Source organism: Dama dama, chromosome 28, assembly GCF_033118175.1.
Source record: "Dama dama isolate Ldn47 chromosome 28, ASM3311817v1, whole genome shotgun sequence".
Taxonomy (NCBI): Eukaryota; Metazoa; Chordata; class Mammalia; order Artiodactyla; family Cervidae; genus Dama; species Dama dama.
In genome coordinates, this window is record NC_083708.1 from 24,696,088 (window position 1) to 24,712,736 (window position 16,649).

The 16,649-nt window shown below is 37.8% G+C and overlaps 1 protein-coding gene across 1 annotated transcript; it reads right to left on the reverse strand.

Annotated features, from left to right (window-relative positions):
- Positions 1-1,427: 1,427 nt before the first annotated feature.
- CENPW (centromere protein W) lies at positions 1,428-9,466 on the reverse strand. Its single transcript, XM_061131625.1, has 3 exons — positions 9,163-9,466; positions 3,511-3,624; positions 1,428-1,635 (listed from the first exon to the last, which is right to left on the reverse strand). The coding sequence occupies exons 1-3, from the start codon at positions 9,286-9,288 to the stop codon at positions 1,609-1,611; spliced, it is 267 nt and encodes an 88-aa protein (XP_060987608.1). The 5' UTR covers positions 9,289-9,466; the 3' UTR covers positions 1,428-1,608.
- Positions 9,467-16,649: the final 7,183 nt, after the last annotated feature.

Consider the following 16,649-nt stretch of genomic DNA (forward strand, 5'->3'; position numbering starts at 1 on the left):
GAAGCTGAAACTCCAATACTTGTGAAAAACTGACTCATTTGAAAAGACCCTGATGCTGGGAAAGATTGAAGGCAGGAGGAGACGGGGATGACAGAGGATGCGATGTTTGGATGGCATCACCAAGTTGATGGACATGAGTGTGAGCAAGCTCCGGGAGTTGGTGATGGACAGGGAGGCCTGGCGTGCTACAGTCCATCAGGTTGCAGAGAGTCAGACACAACTGACTTACTGAACTGAACTGAAACATATACTTACCATTCAACCCAGCAGCAATCATACTACTGGGCATTTATCCCAGTGAAATTAAAACTGAATAAAAGCTGGTACACAATTGCTCATAACAGCTTTATTTATGATAATCAACAAAAAACTAGAAATAATCAAAATATTCCTAATGAGTAAATAGCTACACAAACTGTGGTACATAAATATGAGGGAACAGGATGACTCAGTAATAAGAAAGGAACAAACCACTATATGCAACAACTTGGAGGATCAAGAAAGTTAAGACAACTGAAAAAAATCAAATTCCCCAAAGGCAAAACCTGTATGATTCCATCACAATGGCAAAACCATAGAGATGGAGAACAGATTAGTGGTTGCCAGGGCTTAGAGATGGTAGGGGTATGAGGGAGGTTGTATGTGCAGTGGTTGTGGGAAGCTGGGTGTAACTTATAAAAGAAAAGCATGATGGAGGACTTTGTGGTGATGAAATAGTTCTATATCTTGATAGTAGTGGTGGTTACATAAATCTGCAAATGTGCAAAAATGGTACAGAATTATACACATACTATACCAAGTCAAATTTCTGGTTTTGATACTGTACTGTAATTACTTACATTAGAAGAAAACTGGGTATGGAGTACAAGGGGACTTCTCTGTACTACTTTTGCAACTTCAAGTTGCAATATATAATTATTTAAAAACAAAATGTAAAAACACAACTATTAGATGATATGCAATAAACTTCTAAAAGATTTCTTGGGGGGAACAGACACCCATCTATTAAATCTGTGTGACTTGAAGAAAATCAGTCCGTTTGCTCTGCAATTTTTTTTTTTTTGTTTGTTTTTGTTTTGAAGAGAAATAGGCTTTGAAAACACTCTGCCAGTGTTTACAGTCAAGAAATTATTTCAGTATACTATTGGCCTAACATAAAAGCAGACTGCATTGCTTATGCAAAGGTATTAAACAGTTAAAATATTTAAAATGTACCTAGATTTGACTGTACACTGTCTTCCTTCAGAGATTAAATTGATTCCCTAATTAACAGTGAGTACATCTAAATACTTATAAACTGAATTCTAAGAAATACATCTCTGCAAGCTACTTCATACACTAAGATTTCATTTTTGATATGTAAAACATTTGCAATACCAACAAAAGGGAAGTAGGATGAACTTGAAATAATTCCTCAAAAACAAAGATTATATAGTTCCATGTGTTTGAGATATTTCAATACCAGCAAAAAACATACAAATACACACATCCTTCAACTAGCCAATATTTTAATACACAATATTAACTGCTTTATAAAAAGTGCTTTCATGATCTGTTACCACCTAAAATAATACATCATACAATTTTCAAAAATGTGTTCTTTAACTTCTAACCTCTGCTCTTCTTCAGAATTACCTGTGAGGGGGAGAAAATGAAGATTTACATTATACCTAGGGCAAATAAAACACAATTACTCAACAAAAAGTTTAAAAGTCCTATGTGTATAACATGTAAGTCTCTGAATCCATAAAACCCAATTTGGAATGTGATTAGGGAATCTTTAGACTTATAAATTGTCTTACACTTCCCTAAACAGTCTAATTCTCTCAGAGAATGTGAAACATGCCTGGATTCTCAAAATCTAGTTTTATAATAGTCACTTCTAGATGTTAATTTCTTCAATTGTGCCAAAAGTGTCCAGATTAATGGCTCCCAACTTGAGGTAGAAAATTTAGTAATTCAGGGAGCTAAGATATGTTCTAAAACTTGAAAATCCTATTATAAACCAGGAATGTAACAACCACAAACCAATACAAATTCATCCAAACACCAAATTTCCTCTATTTAGGGTAGAATTATATCCGAGACCAAGGCCAGTCATCTCAAGCTGAAAAGCTTGTCACATAGATAATTTTCACAACACAAAGCCCAGAAGAAAAAGTAAAAATGAAATCTTAAGTTGTAAAGGACAAAGAACATTAGAGACCAGAATATATATACACAAAAAAATTCTTTTAAAGAACTTACCTTCTTTTAGGTAAGTCTACTTATAATTCACTAACAAAAGCAAACCAATCCTAAATTTAAGATACACACATAGACTCCTCATGTTCTTAAGCCTTGCTTTACCTACAGAAAACACTTAACATTGACTTTAACAGTCCAGAAACTAGTTGAAATGTTTATAATTGTAAGAGAATTTAAAGCCCCTTAAAAAATGCCAGGGCATGCCATTTCTAGACTCTCACGAAAGTCATCAAATAGATTTATACCCTAGGCCAGTATTTCTCTGTTCTACAAGATGTTAATATGGGGACTGCAAAATAAAATACTATGTACTCAAATTCATTTACAAAATTCTAAGTACATTATACACCCAAATTTACAAAAAGGTAAGTTTAACAGAGTTCAACAAATTAATGGTGTATTTCTCATAACTTTTGATAACTAAATATATAACTATATATAAGATAACTTCTCATAACTTTACATAACTATAGTTATATAAAAATGTTTATGTTGTGGGAAGCTGGATAAAAGGTACAGTGGAAATAGTATAGTATTTTTGTACCTTCCATGGGTCTATAATTAGTTCAAACTATTTAAATGTTAAATAAAAAATGCTTATCAAGAGGTAAACTATAAAAAATAAGTCTCTCTCTCACATCATCCCCCAGTGAACCATGTGCCAGTTTCTTGCATATTCTCACAGAAATGAGCTCTCTATACATAACATTGTAACTATTCAAGGAGGTATAGTATGTTAGGTTATATAAATTTATCTGACCCCAGAAGCCTTTCCTGTTGGGGCATCTACTAACATCAAGTGAAAATAATCTTGGGAACATACATGGAAAAAAACTCTGCCTTAAATTATCACACTCTTACATTACATAGAAATATCAGTAAGAAGCAATCTTCTCTGCTCATGTAAGCAATTTGATTCAGAAGTCACTCAACTCAAAACAAATTTAGAAAAATAATTAGGTAAACTTAAAATGATCAAGAAGTTTTCATAAATTTTAAGGTAATAATGCTACTACAAATCACTCAGACTAGCAGTCAAACATTCATTTTCCCCTAAAGCAATAAAGCAATGGCCATGAATTTTTCCATCAGAAACATACACTATACATAATAAAGAAAATCTAACTCTGTAATTAAAACTCATGAAAAGCTAAGCATCAACTCAGTCAAGGAAACTGAATAAGGAACCTAAATCAGGCAGAGGTGACGAACTAGGTGGTGTTTTAAGGTAACTGTGCTCCAGAAAATAATTTCAGATCTTACCTTTGCTGCGGCCAGTACATGCTCCTTTTTAATGACCCCACACTTACTCCCACAAGCATTTATCCGTGACTCTTCTGCTAAGCGATGAACAAAGAGTAAACAGTTCAGATGCACCTGTAAAAGAGAAAACTCAAAATGATTTTTAAACTCAAACATTGATATTTTGAAATAATGACTTTTAAAAGAAGATCCCAAATTTTAATGCCGCACCATTTACTACTGTGACTCAATCACTTAACTTTTATTTAAGGTAACACAGAATTCAGTTTAATATAGGCCCATCTTACAATTCCATAAGAAAGAGACTGACTTACTACAGTACATGAAACAAAGCTGTGTAAAGCTGACCAAAGGTCACAGACAGCAGTATTACTCCAAAGGATCATTATATCAAAACTTAGGTAGGACTCTAAGAAGAACAAATATTTCTGTTTTCCATTTCAACTAAAGTTAAGTTTCTAATGCAATTTAAAATTCCCCCTAAGAAAAACATATCAATTACTGTATTTAAGGCTAATCATCTCTCATTCTACAATCCAAGGTATAAAGTTTTTAAAGCAGATATTTAATTTAAAATGTCTAATAAAAAAATTTAATAATTGAAATTTTAAGTTTATTGAATTGAAAAGAGCAGATACAAAGGTCAAGTTACTTGGTCATACAAAAACATGAGAATAATCATATTTACTATTAATTTTAAAATTTCTTTAAAAATAGCCTTAAACTAGATAAAATAAGCAGAGAATACAAAATTCAAAAGTGCACAAAGAACTAGAGTTATATATTAGCATTGTGGGAAGCTGCAGAAAACGAATGGGAATTCTGTACTATTTTTGCCACTTCTTGTGAACCTACAGTTACCTCAAAATTAACATATAAAGCAAAAAATCTGTAAAGATAAACTGACAAAAGTAAACCTCTCTTCAACATCATTCCCCAGTCAACTCTGATTGCCAGTTTCTTGCATATTCTTACAGAAACAACTTCTACATATATGTAAAATATATGTATCATGTGTATATACATATGTATCTTTATTTAACCTCACTATTTGAATATGTACATCTTGCTAAATATATTACTCAAAGTTCACTAGTCAATCAAAAAGTGCTACTCATTCTATATGCATATACCTTGAAAACAGTTAAAGTAGAGCACAAAACCCAAGTAAGTGAGAATATATCCTAAAAATTCTCACCAAATAAAATATAACTCCCGACTCTTGAAGCAAGAGTCAAGTGAGTTGCTGTCCTATTTCAATTCTCCACTAGTATTGAGTCTAGTGCTCTCGGATTTAAGTTATTGGTAATGCTCCATCCTTTGTTTCTGCCAGGTGCCTGAAGGCACTACCAATTCAGGTTCAATTAGACAGTATCTTTAACATATAACTTCTTCGGTCATTTACTTAATGGTACACATTCTTTGGGCTTCCCTGGTAGCTCAGATGGGAAAGAATCCGCCTACAATGAAGGAGACCTGGATTTGACTTCTGGGTTGGGAAGATCTCCTGGGTTGGGAAGAAGGGAATGGCAGCCCACGCCAATATTCTTGCCTGGAGAATTCCATGGACAGAGGAGCCTGGCGGGCTATGGTCCATGGCATCGCAAAGAGTCAGACAAAACTGGGCAACTAACACTTTCCTTCACTTTTACACATTCTTTGCAGTGAGATCAATTAATACACAACACTTAACTCTTCCCCCACAATTCACTAAATGCTGAATAACTAGGTAATGTGGTCCTTTAAATTATTACTTATTATTATACAGCAGAAATCTTTAGTGGATTGTTGATGTTTAGGAATGTCTCAGTGATAACTGGGGAAAGTAGAGGAGTAGGGGATTTAAACTGAACATGATAGAGAACCTTTGGAAGGAGATAATCTTTTGGTCTTCTTTAACTTTCATAAGAATTCTGAGGTAAATTACCTAATTGATTCTTTACACTATACCATGTCATTCCAAATATGTTTAAACTTCAAATGATATACCATTTCCTTTTGTGACAAAAACACTCCATAATATAGCACAATTTCCTCCATTAATCTTCATTCTCTACTTCTAAACCTAAATAGCTTCCAGATACCCTCAGGATAAATTCCAAATTCCTTAATACTAAACCCCATTTGACTAGGTTTTTCCATTCTGTCTCACCTTTCCAGCTTCCAGTTCTATGCTAGGCCTTCTGAATTTCTTTCAGTATTCAAATACAATTTTGCCTACTGCCATGCTACTGGTTTATACTGAAAAGCCAAGTCCTCCCAATACATAAGGTTATATGGATCTATGGTACCCCGAAGTTCTTATAACTGTACATACACATACATTAGGCAGCAATTTCTCACCTCTCTTCTTCAGTGTAAGGGCAAAACCATGTCTACCTTCCCAGACATTGTATCCCAGTGAACTTTAGCCTGTGGCCCAATATGTAGTTAAGCAGTCAATAATTATCATTGCATGAGCAAAAAAATCCATCCATATCTCCCCAAAATAGGCAAAAGAAAATGTTTAGGCAATCCCAAATAAACCACATTCTGGTTTGAGACTTGAATCCTTTACTCTTCATGGGCATGAAACATAGACACTGGATTAATTCTACTTTTTTTTTAACATCAGAATTTTTTTTAAAAAACAACCTATTTCTCTGTCATAAAACAGTTAACTGGTGCCACTCAAGTGAACTAAGGTTTAAATTAAAATGGTCAGAAAAAAGCAAAGTTTAAGGTCTCAGGTAGACATTCAACCTTGGAAAAGGTAAGCCATTCCATTAAGAACTTACTTTGAAAAAATTTAAAAATTTGCTTCCTTGAAAGGTAAGGCAAAAGATAATTTACAAAGAAATATCCATTTGACTACAAGACTGGGCCAGCATGACTTCCTCCCCACTTCCTCATAGCACTTTTGAGTTTTACATAAACCATAAGTACTCAGATACTTGCACAGTATCCCTTAGCGATAAATCTAAAAACTAACTCAGCCACAAGAAAGCTGAACAATCCGAGATTAACATATGCTCCCCAGTACTGGCCCTGGTGACATACAATCAAGTAAGGTATAAAATAAAACAACAACAAAAAACCAGTGCAGAAGAACTATAACATAATACAAGGAAGTTATGAATAAAATGTTAGAAATATCAATCCATATATAGTTACATCACTCTCAAATTGTACACTCAGAATGTTCAAGAAACAAACACAAGGAATACAAAAAGTTCCCAATTCAAAGTTCCCAGTCAGACGGGAAAACAAAACCTGTAAGAAACTAAAGACAAATGTGTGACAGCAGATGATAATGAAAGATAAGATAGATCATTTCTAAGATGATGAAGGAAGACGTCACTGAGTAAGAGGCATTTGAACTCAATTTTGAAAGAACTGGTGTTTGCCAAGCAGAGTGGAATGAGGACATCTTCACGCAGAAGAAACATCTTATGCAAAGACAGCAGAAAAGTAGATTAGTTTTGTGTTAAAGACAATGGGAGACAAAAGGAAATATGCATGGTTCCTTCTCCTCAAGAAGCTGTGTACCACACTGGGAGACAACATGGACACAGAAAACTCTTAAGAGAACACTGTCAGGGTCCCAACAGCTAAACTGTATGATGTAAACTCTTATGGCTATCAAAGTTCAGAAAAAAAGAAAGAAAAACAGATTGCCTCAATTGTAGAGAAGTTTATGAATGATGTGGGACACCTAGCTGGGTAAGATTATTAGGTGCCAATGGCAAGCAGAAAACCGTAAGTAAAGAAACCAGAGTGATGCCTGACATCTATAAGGCCGTGAAGGAGAAATAATGAAAGCCAAAGATAAGCATACAATCTAGGGATAGACATAGGCCAAAACAACTTCCTTTCCCCTACCACTGCAAATGCTTAGAATTTCACCTCCCGTCCTTTCCTGTACCACTTGGATCTGACTCCACAACAAAGCCCACCTGTCCATAGGTCACTTTGGGGCAGGCAAGTATGAATGTGGCAGGAATCTGGCGACTTGAGAAATTTCTGGCCCAAAATTTGCACTAACTGGTAATCTCCTTCCCCCTCCATTTAAAACCCCAACACCAGTGAAAACTTCAGAATTAATAACTTAAAATTCTTTTGAAAAGCAATTTCACTTTAATACAGCTCACTTGTGCCACCTTAATCACTACCTTCAGGGAACAAAGGTAATAAAACAGTATGTATTGTCTTTTCTTACAGTCGAAGAAAGGAACCAAAAAGAAGGACAGGAGACATTAGAAAGACTATTTTTATAAGAAAAAAAAAAATTTTTTAAGTAGTTCTGACTTCAGAGAAAGGAAAAATGAGGACAATTCTGTAGTAATCTAGCAAAAATAGAAATCCTAAAATTACGGGAGGCAGTAGAGAACTAGCAGGGGCTACAGAGAAAAGAGATGGGGAGGTTAGGGAGAAAAAGCCAATGTAGCTTAGAACAGATGATTGCATTCTGAAGCCACTCTCCATGTCATAATCCCTATTATCCACAATTCTTTATCCCTGATCTCCTGGAAATAAGGTGCCCACCTGTAGTGGTTCCTTGACTCAAAAGAGCTCTTATAACAAACAACAGAAGGTGCCTCCTATGGTACAAACCCAGGGAAAGTGTTCATTCTGCTAGAGGGATAATATATTCCAGGCAATCAACATAAAAGCCCTCAATTAATTTCAAAACAGAAATATTAGAGTGGTTCGACTGTGGCTTTTTATTAGGTGAGTATTATGCAGTAGTTACTATGAGTCAGGTAAAATTTTAACGGTTGGTTTGAAAACTAAACTAATAGGTGTTCTCCTTGTCTAGGAAAACGAATTCACATTTGGGGGCATACTACTTACAAACCTTTGGATCAGTGTTCTTTCTCTAGCAAGTAAGCTGAAGTGGAAGAAACGGCAATATATTTAATAATATACTTAATAACGTAAATAGAAGGGGAAGGAAAGAAGACCAAGAGAAATACACTTTTGCAAAGCATGTCAGAAATGCCTTTTACAGTAGTTAAAAGAAAGTAACCCACCCTGAATTTCAAAATCTATTTTTAAAAAATTCTATCTTCGAACCTTCACAAATTACACTAAGCACAGTGTTAAGTACCAGACTGTGCTCCTAAAGAGTGATATTTAAAAACTACAAGCAGTTAACTTTTTCCTTAAACTGATGTGTCTAAAAGACTCCCGTTAAAAAAAAAAAAAAAAAAAAATTCAGGATATCTATATTTCAGCGGGCCCCAAAACAACTTAGCGTCGGGAATACTAACAGGCCCAGATTTTGCTGCGAATGCCTCAAACGTAGGCCTCAAAGAGCTAGATTGACCGTTACAGTTCAGTCGCTGAGTCGTGTTCGACTCCATGAACTGCAGCACACCAGGCTTCCCTGTCCTTCTCCCTGAGTTTGCTCCGACTCACGTCTATTTAGTCAGTGATGCCAGCCAACCATCTCATCCTCTGTTGCCCTCTTCTTTTCTAGCCCTCAGTCTTTCCCAGTCAAAGCCTTTACCATCCCAGCATCACAGTCTTTACCAATGAGTGGACTCTTCGCATCGGGTGGTCAGAGCATTGGAGCAGACTGGCTGGAGGGGCGGCGAAATACAGGCTGGGGGGTTATTTCCCCGATCTATCCCCGCCCCACTGCCAGTCTATGAAGGGACAAAATCTCACCAGTAGGTCGCTACTCGTCTCCAAACGAAGCTGAGGCTTCTGTCGTTTGAAAACGCGCTTTAGAAAGCCGCGAGGAGCCTTGCGCCTTATCATCTTCCTCTGCGAGACCGTGGTGGAGAGCCCCATTCTCGCCCTCGGGTTTTGGCAGCCGCCGCCTCAACTTCCCGGGTCCTCCCTGCGCTGCAATGAAGCTCACGCCAGCGAGTACACCAAGAACCCCGACTCAGACGCTCCCACAGGCCCCGAGACCCTGGCCGAAACGTTTGAATCTACCGCCGCAGAGCGCGCCCGGCGCCCGGTAGTGACGTTAGAGGCGCGCAAACCCGCCCCTTGGCGCCCGGATGTTGGTGGAACACACCCTCGGTGGGCGTTCCATGACGTCACAGACGGGGAGGGTTGCCGGTTTCACCTTAAGTAGCTATTGGAAGCAATTTCTCTAGTGTGCCATAGAGATGTTGGAAATTTGTGGAAAATGCTGGTATGCCAAGGCAGTCACGGTTACTGTCCCAGCTTTCAGTCTCAACTGAGCCCAAGGCCAATGAACGAAAAAGTAGAAGTTTGTCATGTTTTATCAGGCTTCTTAAAGAACCAATGCCTTCTCAGCAGGGCTTGATTTTCTAATGTTAGCAGCTAGTATTTTTCACTGTTACATAAGTTTATCTGCTCTTACCTGAAGTCTTTTCATGAGTCAAGCTTTTCTTTACAAATGCTGCTGCTGCTGCTAAGTCTCGTCCGCCGTGTCCAACTCTGTGCGACCCCATAGATGGCAGCCCACCAGGCTCCTCTGTCCCTGGGATTCTCCAGGGAAGAATGCTGGAGTGGGTTGCCATTTCCTTCTCCAGTGCATGAAATGCTACTCATTTTAATTTTAAGCCCTCTCTGCTTAACCTTGCGATAATTTCTGGTGTAGTTTAAATGCTACCTCTTTGAAATCTTCATTTGCAAGCAGTTAACTCTTCCATTTTCCATGCCACCCCTATAAGTTCTCAGACTTCATCCTACAGCACCTGAAGCACCATCCACTGGTTTCTTGATTTAATAGATCTGGATGTGCCTGCGATAAGTAACTGCAGTCCTCCCTGACTCTTTAGGACCCTGTGGACTGTAGCCCACCAGGTTACTCTGTCAGTGGGATTCTCTAGGCAAGAATACTGGAATAGGTTGCCCTGCCCTCCTCCAGGGGATCATCCCCACCCAGGGATCCAACAGGTCTATTGCCTCTTCTGCAATGACAGGCTGTTTCTTTACCACTCTCACCACCTAGGAAGTCCCAATAGGTCTGAGTGAGATTTTAGAATTTGCATTTCTAACAAGTACTTAAGTTATGTTGGCACTGCTAGTCTGACCACTCTGGTATCACTGTGATTCATTTTAATTACCTCAGCTACTGGGCTTCCCTGGTGGCTCAGCTGGCAAAGAATCCACCTGAAATGTGGGAGATGCAGGTTTGCTCCCTGGGTCGGAAAGATCCCATGGAGAAGAGAATGGCTTCCTGCTCCAGTATTCTTGCCTGGAGAATCTCATGGACACCCAGGCAGGGTACAGTCCAGAGGGTTCCAAAGAGTTGGCCACGACTGCTGTGGTAGGTATTGTGCTTTCAGTATCCACATGGATGATCTATCTGGCCTCCCATTTTCAAGCTCTCACTCTGCCAATAATCTTATCTTCCACCCTATGAGCCATTTACACCTGTGTTCATACACTAGGCCTTGTCATTGCTAATACCTTTCCATATTCTCAATTCAGTTGTATTACTCTTCAACCTTCTCTCTCCCTCCAGTAGCTCCACTTCAACAATTCTTACATGCTACTGAGATCTCCGTTCACTCTGTCTCTACTATGCCCTTAACCTTAATCTATATTTTCACCCTCCTTCCTGTAGTCTGTTGTACATCATCATAATATTGCCTTGCATTTCTCCTTAACACTCTTCATGCTCTTTTTTTCCCTCATACCACTTGACAAAAACCTACCTCTGCTTAAGTTAAAAATCTCAATCCATTCTGTTTGCATCTGTGCATTGACGTTAGATGATGTCTTCTGCTTTTAAAACTTTACATATTTAAAAGAATATTTGAATAGAATATGATGGTAATAAGTATTTATTCCTGTAATGAAGTATGTTCTTACACATTATCTTATTTGATTTAACAAAATTATAACATTAGTAAGGCTCAAATGGGTGTTATTGTTTCTATTTAACATGAAATTAAATAGAGAGTTTAAGTGGTTCTAAGTAAAAGAGTTTATGTGGGAAATTTAAGACATTAATCCTGGTGTTTCAACTTTCCATTAGGTTATACTGATTTAAGTGTAAAGGAAGCATCTAAATTCTGCTTATTGTTTTCCTAAACTGAAGTTTTTTTTTAATATAGATTTCACCATTTAGTAGAGTCACAGAGTAAAACATTAGTAAATTTCATCATAATTTAAATGGTTCAAAATGGCCTCCTTTTCTCTTACGGTTTTTCAATAATTTAAGTTTCTTTGATCCAAAGAGTTAAAAATCACAAGGCAGCTATTGAAACATAACCACACAACTAGACTCTTCTCCCCAAACTGGACATGCTTTGAGTGATTACAGCCCTTGACTCCAAATCCAGGGAAAGTAAAAGGGAGTCTAGATAGGAAGGACAAGATCTGGAGAGGATCTTGACACCAGCAGGATAAATACATCCCTTTCTTTATCCCAACTTTTTTTCTTCTAAAGTAAATTTTGTCTTCATATGAAAAGGGCAAGTTCCCTTTGACATTGCTGTTTTCTTTGAGAAGACAAAAATAAAATGTATTCATGAAAAACTATTGAAGGATTTTACCCCCTCTCACGTTATTCCAAGGAGTTGCTATAAATGAGAAACAATTAAGCTACTGAGAATTTCGCTCTTTTCTTGATGACTGCTAAGATTCTTTTTAAAACAATGATGTGTTTGTTTTCAAGATCAGTCCTAAGGAAATTACCCTAAATATAAGATTCATTTTATGCACAGAGTTTCTTTGAAAGTTTTTAAAACATGTCTAATGTGTAAATTTGGGTACATGCATTCAGTTAACTATTACTATGGCCAGGTTAAAAATGAAATTTATGAAAGTTATTAATAGCCTGGAAGAAGGTCCAAGTTTGTGCCAAATGGGAGAAAAACACCTGTACATCAAACTAAATATAATATGATCCCAAGAATATTGAATGCAGGCACACATACACAACATTGGGGGGAAACGTACCAAAATATGAACAGTTTTTAGGTACTGGGAATATGGATGATTTTGTTTTACTAGTTTCAGTTTGGTTCAGTCGCTCAGTCGTGTCCAACTCTTTGCGACCCCATGAACCGCAGCACACCAGGCCTCCCTGTCCATCACCAACTCCCCGACTCCACCCAAACCCATGTCCATCGAGTCAATGATACCATCCAACCATCTCATCCTCTGTTGTCTCCATCTTCTCCTGCCCTCAATCTTTCCCAGTATCAGGGTCTTTTCCAATGAGTCAGCTCTTTGCATCAGGTGGCCAAAGTATTGGAGTTTCAGCTACAGCATCAGTCCTTCCAATGAATACCCAGAACTGATCTCCTTTAGGATGGACTGGTTGGATCTCCTTGCAGTCCAAGGGACTCTCAAGAGTCTTCTCCAACACCACAGTTCAAAAGCATCAAATCTTTGGCACTCAGCTTTCATTATAGTCCAACTCTCACATCCATACGTGACCACTGGAAAAACCATAGCCTTGACTAGACAGACCTTTGTTGACAAAGTAATGTCTCTGCTTTTTAATATGCTGTCTAGGTTGGTCATAACTTTCCTTCCAAGGAGTAAACATCTTTTAATTTCATGGCTGCAATCACCATCTGCAGTGATTTTGGAGCCCAGAAAAATAAAGTTAGCCACTGTTTCCACTGTTTCCCCATCTATCTGCTATGAAGTGATGGGATCAGATGCCATGATCTTAGTTTTCTAAATGTTGAGCTTTAAGCCAACTTCTTCACTCTCCTCTTTCACTTTTATCAAGAGGCTCTTTAGTTCTTCTTCACTTTCTGCCATAAGGGTGGTGTCATCTGCATATCTGAGGTTATTGATATTTCTCCCAGCAATCTTGCTTCCAGCTTGTGCTTCCTCCAGCCCAGCGTTTCTCATGATGTACTCTGCATATAAGTTAAATAAGCAGGATGACAATATACAGTCTTGACATACTCCTTTTCCTATTTGGAACCAGTCTGTTGTTCCATGACCAGTTCTAACTGTTGTTTCCTCACCTGCATACAGGTTTCTCAAGAGGCAGGTCAGATGGTCTGGTCTTCCCACCTCTTTCAGAATTTTCCACAGTTTATTGTGATCCACACAGTCAAAGTCATAGTCATTTGGCATAGTCAAAAAGCAGAAATAGATGTCTTGGTTTTTCAATGATCCATCCCATCGGATGTTGGCAATTTGATCTCTGGTTCCTCTGCCTTTTCTAAAACCAGCTTGAACACCTGGAAGTTCACATATTGCTGAAGCCTGACTTGGAGAATTTTAAGCATTATGTTACTAGCGTGTGAGATGAGTGCAATTGTGCAGTAATTTGAGCATTCTTTAGCATTGCCTTTCTTTGGGATTGGAATGAAAACTGACCTTTTCCAGTCCTGTGGCCACTGCTGAGTTTTCCAAATTTGCTGGCATATTGAGTGCAGCACTTTCACAGTGTCATCTTTCAGGATTTGAAATAGCTCAACTGGAATTCCATCACATCCACTAGCTTTGTTCATAGTGATGCTTCCTAAGGCCCACTTTGCTTCATATTCTGTAATAAACATGCCTAAAGAAGTAATAAAATGTTTCATATTTTAGGTAACTGATGTTGTATATGGTTTAAGTGTTTACTGAATAAATTTTATTAAAATACTTCTATAGGAATGTTACTTACATTAGAAAAAGCTAAAAATTGACAATACTTTCTGATGTGTGACAAAATCTTGGAAAATAATTTGACTTTGCTTTTCATGTTTTTCAGTCCCTCAGTCATGTCCTACTCTTTGCAACCCCATGGACTGCAGCTCACCAGGCTTCTCTGTACTTCACCATCTCCCAGAGCTTGCTCAACGTCATGTCCATTGAGTCAGTGATGCCATCCAACCATCTCATCCTCTCTTGCCCCCTTCTCCTCCCCTGCCTTCAATACTTCCCAGTATTAGAGTCTTTTCTAATGAGTCAGCTTTTCACATCAGGTGGCCAAAGTATTGAAGTTTCAGCATCAGTCCTTCCAATGAATATTCAGGACTAATTTCCTTTAGGATTCCTTTTCATAAGTTGTACTAATGCATACACTTGAAAAATGTTACTAGGTAATGTATTCCTGTGAATTAATATTTTTGGATCATTTTAAATGAAATGAATGATTTAAAAGATTATTTCTGTCTTGTACTTCTGTGCTCATCAGCAAATGTTACAAAAAGTGTTAATTGTAATTAACACTATTTAGGTAGAATCTTGGGCTTCCCTGGTGGCTCAGATTATAAAGAATCTGCCTGCAATATAGGAGGACCAGGGTTCAATTCCTGGGTCAGGAAATTACCCTGGAGAAGGGAATGGCAACTGATTCCAGTATTCTTGCCTGAAAATCCTATGAACAAAGGAGCTTGGTGGTCTACAGTCCATGGTGTTGTAGAGTTGGAAATGACTGAGCAAAAACTTTCACACTTCTCACAGATAGAATCTCATAGTTTGCGAAAGGTTTTGACACATTGTGTTGTTTGATCCTTAAAATATCATGTTGATTATAATGGTTAAAATAAAAATTTTAATCTGCCACATGAAGCACAGTTGCCAAAATTTTCTGTAACTTTAAAACACCTGTTATGACTTTCATCATTTGTGAGACACAGAAGTTCACAAAATTTTGGAATGTGCACTATTTCAGTTTTCATCAGTCCAGTGGTTTGTAAGACTAATTGCTCCAGGAGCTTTAGAAATGTTCACCTTACGTGTGAGGCCTCTTAAATAGTATTCATATTTCAAATATTTAGCTCTCATAAGTACATCTCGTCTTCCCATCACTGATATGGCGTGGTTACAGGTACACAAATTTATTTTCCAGTATTGATAAAAAGATACTGGCTTCAAAACCAATTCTTGTTATGAGTGCCAGACACCTTAGACTTCTTGATGTGTTTTCCATGATAAAAGATGCTTTTGAAATAAGACATAGTAATTCAAAAGAAATGGATATTGTTATGAAATACAAAGTGGAAATAAAATCATGTTAGGGTAAAATCTACATTAATAACAATAATTTTTCTGTAACATTTTATTGATGTTTGGTACACTAAGATGAATAACTGTTAGTAGAATATTACTTGGAACAGGACAGGGCAAAAGAAATTGAAAGTTGCTCAGTCGTGTCTGACTCCTTGCGGCCAGAACACTGGAGTGGGTAGCCTTTCCCTTCTCCAGGGGATCTTCCCAACCCAGGGATCAAACCCAGGTCTCCCACATTGCAGGTAAATTCTTTTTTTTTTTTTTTTTAATTTTAATTGGAAGCTAATTACTTTACAATATTGTGGTGGTTTTTGCCATACATTCACATGAATCAGCCATGGGTGTATATGTGTTCCCCATCCTGATCCTCCCTCCCTTCTCCCTCCCCATCCCATTCCTCAGGGTCATCCCGGTGCACCAACCCTGAGCACCCTGTCTCATGCATCGAACCTGGACTGGCGATCTATTTCACATATGATAATATACATGTTTCAATGCTATTCTCTCAAATCATCCCTCCCTCGCCTTCTCCCACAGAGTCCAGAAGTCTGTTCTTTACATCTGTGTCTCTTTTGCTGTCTCGCATATAGGGTCATCATCACCATCTTTCTAAATTCCATATATATGCGTTAGTATACTGTATTGGTGTTTTTCTTTCTGACTTACTTCACTCCATATAATAGGCTCCAATTTCATCCACCTCATTAGAACTGATTCAAATGCATTCTTTTTAATGGCTGAGTAATATTCCATAGTGTAAATGTACCACAGCTTTCTTATCCATTCATCTGCCAATGGACATCTAGGTTGCTTCCATGTCCTGGCTATTGTAAACAGTGCTGCGATGAACATTGGGGTGCACGTGTCTCTTTCAATTCTGGTTCCCTTGGTGTGTATGACCAGCAGTGGGATTGCTGGGTCATATGGCAGTTCTATTTCCAGTTTTTAAGGAATCTCCACACTGTTCTCAAAAGTGGCTGTACTAGTTTACATTCTCACCAACAGTGTAAGAGGGTTCCTTTTTCTCCACACCCTCTCCAGCACTTAGTGTTTGTAGACTTTTGGATAGCAGCCATTCTGACCAGTGTGAGGTGGTACCTCATTGTGGTTTTGATTTGCATTTCTCTGATAATGAGTGATGTTGAGGATCTTTTCATGTGTTTGTTAGTGCAGGCAGATTCTTTACCAACTGAGACAGCAGGGAAGCCCAAGAATATTGGAGTGGGCAGTCTATCCCTTCTCCAGCAGGTCTTCCT